This window comes from Gavialis gangeticus, unplaced genomic scaffold (assembly GCF_001723915.1).
Source record: "Gavialis gangeticus isolate Ggan-Ray unplaced genomic scaffold, GavGan_comp1, whole genome shotgun sequence".
In the NCBI taxonomy this organism is placed as follows: Eukaryota; Metazoa; Chordata; order Crocodylia; family Gavialidae; genus Gavialis; species Gavialis gangeticus.
In genome coordinates, this window is record NW_017729015.1 from 9,968,592 (window position 1) to 9,976,397 (window position 7,806).

The 7,806-nt window shown below is 46.6% G+C and overlaps 1 protein-coding gene across 1 annotated transcript in view; it reads left to right on the top strand.

Moving 5' to 3' along the window:
• LUZP1 (leucine zipper protein 1) overlaps positions 1-7,171 on the top strand; it is a 31,943-nt gene extending 24,772 nt beyond the window's left edge. The window contains exons 3-4 of the mRNA XM_019512193.1: positions 2,171-2,332; positions 6,345-7,171. Coding sequence (XP_019367738.1) covers positions 2,171-2,332; positions 6,345-6,383 — 201 coding nt within the window. The 3' untranslated portion in view covers positions 6,384-7,171. The remainder of the gene's footprint in view (positions 1-2,170; positions 2,333-6,344) is intronic.
• The last annotated feature ends 635 nt before the right edge of the window (positions 7,172-7,806 follow it).

Genomic DNA, 7,806 nt, shown 5'->3' on the forward strand with positions numbered 1-7,806 from the left:
AAAAAAAAAAAAGTAGCCTCCTATTATTTTCATCTCACCAGTTTAATGTAAGTCCTCACATTTTGGCACCTACAGGAGGAATTTGCACAATATCAGACGTTTGGCCATTCCTGCACTTTTCAGGACTGGACATGTGGAAAGAAGTGTTTGCAGGGCCCACAGGGCGATGGTTCTTGCCGGTGAGGCCTGGATTGGCTTTATCTCACTAGCAGCAAATGGAGGACTCGGATGGTAGGAGGTAGGGAGGGAAGAACAGGACAAAGGTCCCGCTAGGTTCTGGGCTGAGGAGAAGTCCTGGGCCAGCAGGAGAACAGGATCATTGATTTTTTTTTCTAGCTGTTTGATCAACTAATTATGATCAAAATGAGATTTAAAAAAAAAAACTATTATAAGTCTTAAATGTCTATAGCTAGAGATACAAATATTTGTATGTTTTTGTAGCTAATCAAAATTATGAACAGAAAGCAGAATACACTGAAAGTTTCTGACCGTGAGAAAATTGTCTATTTTTTAATAGTTATTGCTTAAGGGCTCCTGATTTCTAGGAATGTCTGCTTGGGGGGTTAGGATTTTTCCAGCAGTTAGCAGACTGGTTGATATAAAGAAATTCTAATGTGTAAAGATCTGCAGCTCACATAAATCTTTACTGAAATGCAACAGGAAAACTTGATACATAGGAGTGTTTTGTGTCTCAGATATTAATTTACAGCTGCATTTTATAGCCCTAGTAATGTAGGAGAAAATTGGGGTCAGGTTGGAAAATAAGATGGGAGAGAGTCAAGGCAGTAATAGGAAATGAATAGCAGTTCCTCTGTATAAGTGGAACCTCCATTTGAGCAGCCAAAAAGAAGTGTGTGAAGTGTGTATTTCTACATACAACAAAAGTAGACTTTTCAACCTTCTGTGATCACACCATTAGTAGAGAAATTGAGGATGTTAAATCACCAAACATCCCCAAAGGCACAATTTTTTGTATTCTCCTGATTTTTCATCTCTTGAAGCTGGTGTTACTACCCTTATTGAAAGCTGTTGAGAACAACTCACTGGAAAAAACAAGAGCGCCCAATTAGAGAATTGTTTCCAAAAAGTATGGCAAGGTGTTATGAAAAAAAGTTTCATTCACATGTCGTAACGGTTATAACAAGCACAACCACGATGTCTGGAAAATACAGATGTTACTTCCAGCAGCAGCATATAATCTGCTGCATTACACAGGTGTATTTTTTTTAAATATCCTGCCTTCCTCGTTTAAGTAGCTGAGGACCATATTTTCATGCGTTAAACTCTGCTAAGCTTTCATTTACAGCTAACTGGAGCTTAGGGTGTTGGCCACCTCAGAAAATGAAATACCAGGGTCCAGATTCACAAAAGCACTTGGGTGCCAGAAGTGGGACAAAGCAGGATTTAGGTGTCTATGGCCACATCTGCGTGAGACGCTGACTGCGCAGTTGTTACTTGCATACCCAAGTACTAAATGATGGCGCAGTAATCGATGTTACTTCTCAATAGCATCCCCGCATGGCTTCTTGGTGACGCTGACTGCACAGTGCTCATTACTACTGCGCAATAGCGTCCCATCACAGTTTGTGCCACGCGACGCCACTGTGCAGTAAGCATCTCGTGTAGACACGGCCTGAATCCAAAAGTCCTGAATTCCTCAGGCCCGTGGGTTCCCAAGCACATCAAGTTCCGCTTCTTTGCGTGTCCAGACCTGCTGCCACGTTGTCAGGGTGAGCAGCATGGCCCTAGCTTGCATGTAAGTTCAGTTGTGATTCACAAACTCAGCATTCTTCTGCCAAGTCCAATGATGATCCTGATCCACTGGGTATGCGCTGGGCATGTATGCCCATTTGGCCTACACACCCATGGGAATGAACATGTGTATAAGACAACAGCTATGGATACAACACAATATTTAATGGGTAGGCCACTCACCTCGCATGCAGGAAACCTGGGTTCAGTACCCAGGGGATGAGTAAATGTGACTCCCTAGTTCAGTAGCTGGAACACAGCTGAGAGCTCTGTATTTTATCTAATGAATGTATAATATATTATCGAGACAGCCCTTGGAGCAGAAAGCAGGACCCAGATCTCCACTCTCCCAAGTGAATGCGTTTGTCACTGGAATGACTGCACATGATTCCTCACCTCTTTTACTCTTGTTGCACAGGAGGAGAATAAAGATCTTATACGCAGTTCCAGAGGAAAACAATATGGCTCGTCTGAGCAGCTGTCTCAAGCTGACACTCCAGGGAGAAGGCCAGCCTCCAAGACAGATCTGCAACAGGATGCAGATCTTCAAGCACAGACAGGCAGTAAGACAGAGGAACAGGTAGGTGAAGCCAAAAGCTACTCTGAAGAAAATTCAATAAATAGATCAGAAGGCCAGCCAGTCTGATGGTCTGTGTAACACAGGCCTTGCATCAATTCTTGTTTGACCTATGGCATAGTTTAAAAAAAAAGTCTTAATATGAAATGAAGAATCCAGCACAACCATCGGTAAGTTGTTTCAGTGATCAGTTATCCTCACCTTTGCAGAACGTGCATTTTATTTCTGATTTTAAATGGTACACTTTCACCTTCTACTACTGAGTAGATGTGATATCTTTTATTAAACCAACTGAGTAGTTGGAAAATTTCTTAGCAAGCTTTCAGGCGCAGTCACCCTGCTTCAGGCATAGGGAGTCTCTGCTGGTCTGAGACTCCAAGGAATGAGAGAAGCTAAACTGTGGCAGGATCTCAGTGAGAATGTAAATAGGTAGGAATTAGCAAGACAAAAGGTAAAGCAGAGAGGTAAAGAAGTGAGGGGAGGGGGAAGGGAACAGGGGAAAACAAAGCTAAAGGGAGATATTACAGTGATAGAATACAAGGTGGAAAAGAGGATGTCAGTGAAAAGAAAATAGCTGGAGATCAGGAAAACAGGCCTGAGAGAAGCTCAAAGTGTGAGAGGATGTAGTGAACCTATGAATAAGCAGAAAGGAGAATAAAGCAGGGGAGGCGAAGAAAGCAGCGGGTGGGGGGAAAGGCCAGAGGGAAACATCACAGAGATAATACAGGTTAAGAAAGAGGCTCTCAAAGAAGGCGGTGATAGTAGGAAATCAGGGAGACAAAGGGCAGAAAAGTAGGAGAGGGAAGAGAGAAAAAGGTGGGGGAGAAGGAGAATGTAAGAGGTCAGGTCAGGCAGGTAAGTACCTGGTGAATCAGATGTTAGGCAGGTTGTCATGTGTCATAAAACCAGTGTCTATATTGAGTCCATGATTTTTAGTATTCAGTGGGTTTATGAAGTGAAGTCTGTAGGCTTGTCTATGAAAGGTGTTTTGTAAGTTCCCTTTGAGGATTAGAATGAGAGATTGGAGAGGGAGTGATTGTCCTCCGAGAAGTGTGCCCCCACACGTAGTTGGGTGTTCTTGTCTTTGATATATTTTCGGTGTGCGTTCATTCTGGTGCGCAGTTGTTGTTTGGCTTTAGAAATGATGTGAACAGATTGGAGGGAGTCCAGTGGAGGGCAGCAAGCATGGTTAGGAGGCTGGGGAACATGATTTAGGAGAGGCTGAGGGAGCCAGGCTTATTTAGTTCGGGGAAGAGAAGACAGAGAGGGGATTTAATAGCATCCTTCAGCTGTTTGAATCGTGGTTCCGAAGAAGATGGTGCTGGGCTGTTCTCAGTGGTGGCAGATGACAGAACAAGGAGCAATGAGCTCAAGCTACCGCAGGGGAAGTTTAGGTTGGATATTAGGAAACACTTTCTCACTGGGCCGGTAGTAAAACACTGGAACAGGTTACCTAGAGATGTGGTGGAATCTCCATCCTTGGAGATTTTTAAGACCCTGCTAGACAAAGCCTTGGCTGGGATGATATATCTGGGGATAGTCCTGCCTTGAGCTGGGGGTTAGACTAGAAGACCTCCTGAGGTCCCTTCCACTCCAATTTGTCTAGGTCACTCTGAGTCCTAGCCCTACCCTTCAGCCATATTTACTATTCCTCCCATCTTGGTGTCATCCACAAACTTGCTGAGGGTTCACTCCATCCCATCTTCCATATCGTTAATGAAGAGATTGAACAAAACCAGCCCCAGGGGACCAACCCTTGGGGACTCCACTTGATACCAGCTGCCAACTAGACATCAAGCCATTGATTACTACCCGTTGAGCCTGATGATTCAGCCAGTTTTTTATCTATCTTACAGTCCATCCCTTTGGAGAACAGGTCCCAGCGCTGTTTCTCACAGACTGGCTTAAGGATCTATCCTGTTTAACATTTATTAATGATGACATCGGTACTGGAGTTAGATGTGCCCTCATGAAATCGGCAGATGACACTAAACTAGTGTTTGGAGAAGAGGATTATTATACAAAAAAGATTTAGCTAATCCTTGTGATATTAAGCATAGGATATTGAATGAAGTTTAATAGTATAAAGTGTGCAGTCATGCACTTAAGTAACCAATAACAAGGATTTTATTAATAAGTTGGGCATACATGGCCTGGTGACATCTGAGGAAGAGAGTGACCTTGGTGACTGGTTGATCAAAGGATGACCATTAGCTTGCCAGTATGATACAGCTGTGAAAAAGTTTAATGCCATATTAGGATGCATTAAGTAAAGTATATTCAGTATAGACGAGAAGATCCCAGTATCATTGTCCCAAGGCATTTGTGAGACTCCATTTATAATAGTGTATGTCAGAGGTAGGCTGTTATTTGGGCTGGAGGGCCACTTAGGTAGTTTTGATGAGCTGTTGCCGCAGGGGCGGGAAGGTGGGAGCAGGGTTGGGTTAGAAGAAGAGCGCTAGCCAGAGGAGTGACGTCTGAATGGTCTTTCAAGCAAAGTCATGCAAGGGGCAAAAACCCTGCATTAGTTTAAGATTGGACTGGCTAAGTTTATGCAAGGGATGGAAGGCAAAGATGGTGTGTGTGTGCATGTGTGCGCGTGTATGTGCACACACACCTCAGGCTAGCTGCCAGTGGGGCAAGGAAGAATTTTTTTTTTCACCTCATTAATGTTACTGGTTTCTGGGGGCTTTTCTTCCCCCCACGTGCCTCTGTGGCATTAGGATGTTGCCGCAGCTAAGCTAGTACCCCCTTCCCCCGCTGCCAGACTTACCTGCAGGAGCTGCTCTGCAGGCTGCCTGGTGTCCATGTGCGTGTGTACATGTGCACATGCACATGGCACCCCCTGCCTGGCCATCCTCCTCCCACTCCCCCCAGCCCCTGGCAGGCTGCAGCTCTGCCAGCCTGCAAGGGGAAACCCACCATTCCGTACGTTTTTCTCCTTTAAAGGAGAAAATCTGGGCTTCTCTGCTTAAAATGAGAAAATCCAGGTTTTACCACATTTTTCCGTGACAAATGGGAAACCCAGATGAGTACCTGTGAATGTAGAGGCTGGACAGGCCCCTTTGAGGCCTGTGTTTTCAGTCGCACTGAACCATCCAAATGGTTTAGTCTGGCAGGCTGGGGCTGCTGGCAGTCATCTCTTTGGTTGGGGGTTGCATTTATCTTTGAATTCTGCCAGTGTTTGTTGGTGCCGGGAGCTGCAGCTGCTGCGGGTTTTCTTATGGCACGTTGCTCCCTACTCAACGAGCTGCCATGGGATTTCCCCAGGTCTGACTGAGCGCCTCCTGACCAAGCTTGAGTTCGCTGGCTAGACGCGGGTAAAGTGGTGAACTGTCTGACGCTCGGCTCTTGTCCCTGCAGCACGCGTCTGCATGAGCACTTAGAAATGCGGAGTGTAAAACGTCCATCACGAGCATGCTCAATCAGTGCACATTGTTGGCAAATTAAACACGCTTTTGATTTTACTCCGAAACACAAGTCTCAAATGGCATGGTCACTGTTTCCATCTGATTCAACCAGTCTTTAAGCAAAAATGTTTTGTACCTGCCAGTGCCACAAGCTCAGCATAGGGCCCAAAGGGGACACCGGGTCCTTTTCATCCTATGCCTCGCAACTGGCTCCCGCAGCTCTGCAGGCCAACACGTGCCCTCAGTGTCAGGTGAGCGGTAATGGAAACACTCGGTTGGCAGGCGGGCCGGCTGCCCACGTACTGCTGCGGGCTCTGCCGCGTCCCCGTGTCGGTGCCGACACATTCCTTGGGTGCACACAGAAATGGCTTGTTTCAGTAGGCCATAGCAGTTTTCCGACTGTCAAATCTGACTTGCCTGCACCCCCCCCAGCTCCTCTGGGCAGTGCGTAGGCTGAGACATTTTCATTTCCCTGAGAGGGGAATGGAAAGGACTGAGAAAATGCGGTGGTTTTGGCTGTGATGTTTGTGCATGCTATTGCTTGGGGTGGGGGGAGGTAGCCCTCTGACCTGCCTAGTCGGTGACACTGGGGTTCTCTCTTGTAGGGTATTTCTCGTTCCTGCCGGATGACCTCTAGGAGATGAACTTCATTTCTTTCCACCAAACAACCACTCCATTTCGTAGGGCAAGAAACAGGATGTTACCAGCTGCATGGATGTCATTCCTGGCCTGTAGACTCCTCATAGTGAGCCTGGAACCTGTTTTCTAATGTGATTTGTGCGGGACAGAAGTTTTACCAGCGAAATTTCCTGTGCTGCCAGGGAGGATGCTACAGAGACTTCACTCAGGGGAATCCCACTTTGTCTCTGTGCCCAAGACTGGAATTGTCTCTGTGGGACTACAGCCCTGTCTCCATAGGGAAACCCTTTTGGGTGGATAACCATTGCTTCTACACCAAGCTGTGGTACCTGCAGGAACTCAAGCAAACTCTCCTTACCCACTTCTATTTAGAAAAAGATGCCAGAGCCACCCCAGCAACCACAATGTAGCTGCTCTTCACAGCAGTGCAACACATCTGGATTTCTACAAATCTCGGCTTCCTCCAGGTGTGCAAGAGTTGGAGTTTGCATTATTTGTGATCTGCCTTTGCTATTGCTCCACCTCTCCAAAGACAGATTACAGTGAAGCCAAGACATGAGGCTGGGCTACAGTCAGACCTTGCACCAGAAAAAGCATGTGACCTCCCAATCCTCTTAATTGATATTTAGAAGGAAACACTTTTCCCCAGATCACATCACTCAAATGTTGTAAACTGCTGTGCTGGGCAGGAGCAAGAAGAATATTGCTTAAAAGTAGCTTCTTCCCCATCCCTCCTGCACCTGCTGCGACAGTCACTGCATAACTCAAGATCCACATTTCATTGGCCAGGTTTTACAGTATGGGACCATTTGTTTGAGCCAAACAAGACAGCAATACTCATACCAATGCAATGTTATGCTGGGTTGGACCTGGGTGCCTTTTGGCCAGAGCTCTGTGTTCTCCCACCCTCCAAGAGTCACCAGCTCTGCCTCCCAGCTTCAGCTCCCGAACACTGCATTTAACATCCTACCCTCAGGGAGGCTACAAAACCCCGCTTACCACCTCTCCCGCAGAGGTTTTTTTTCCTTCGAAAAGGTGAGTGAAATGCACAGCGGAGCTGAATCCTGTGCTCAGCGGATCCATAATGCTCAGGCTGCTCTGGGGCAAACCTGCACCCCTCCTTACAACCCCTCTCCCATGGCTCTCTGTGGTCTATGCCTTCAGTGGGGCAGGGAAGAGGAAGAGGATCCACTGCACTGGTTGAGGGTAGGAGCACAAAGTCCATCAAAGCCCAGTCAAGACAAACTTCCTCCAGGACTGTGCTAATGGTGGGGCCTGTGCAAAGCTGCCAGCTCAACAAGGAGCAAGCATCTCCTGCAAAGCCCTGTTACCTGCAGGTGTGCAGTCTGGTTCTGCTTGTTTTTGGGAAAGTGATAGATGGGGATTCATAGGTTGGCCTATGGGAACAGGAGAGCTACCCCTTCTCCC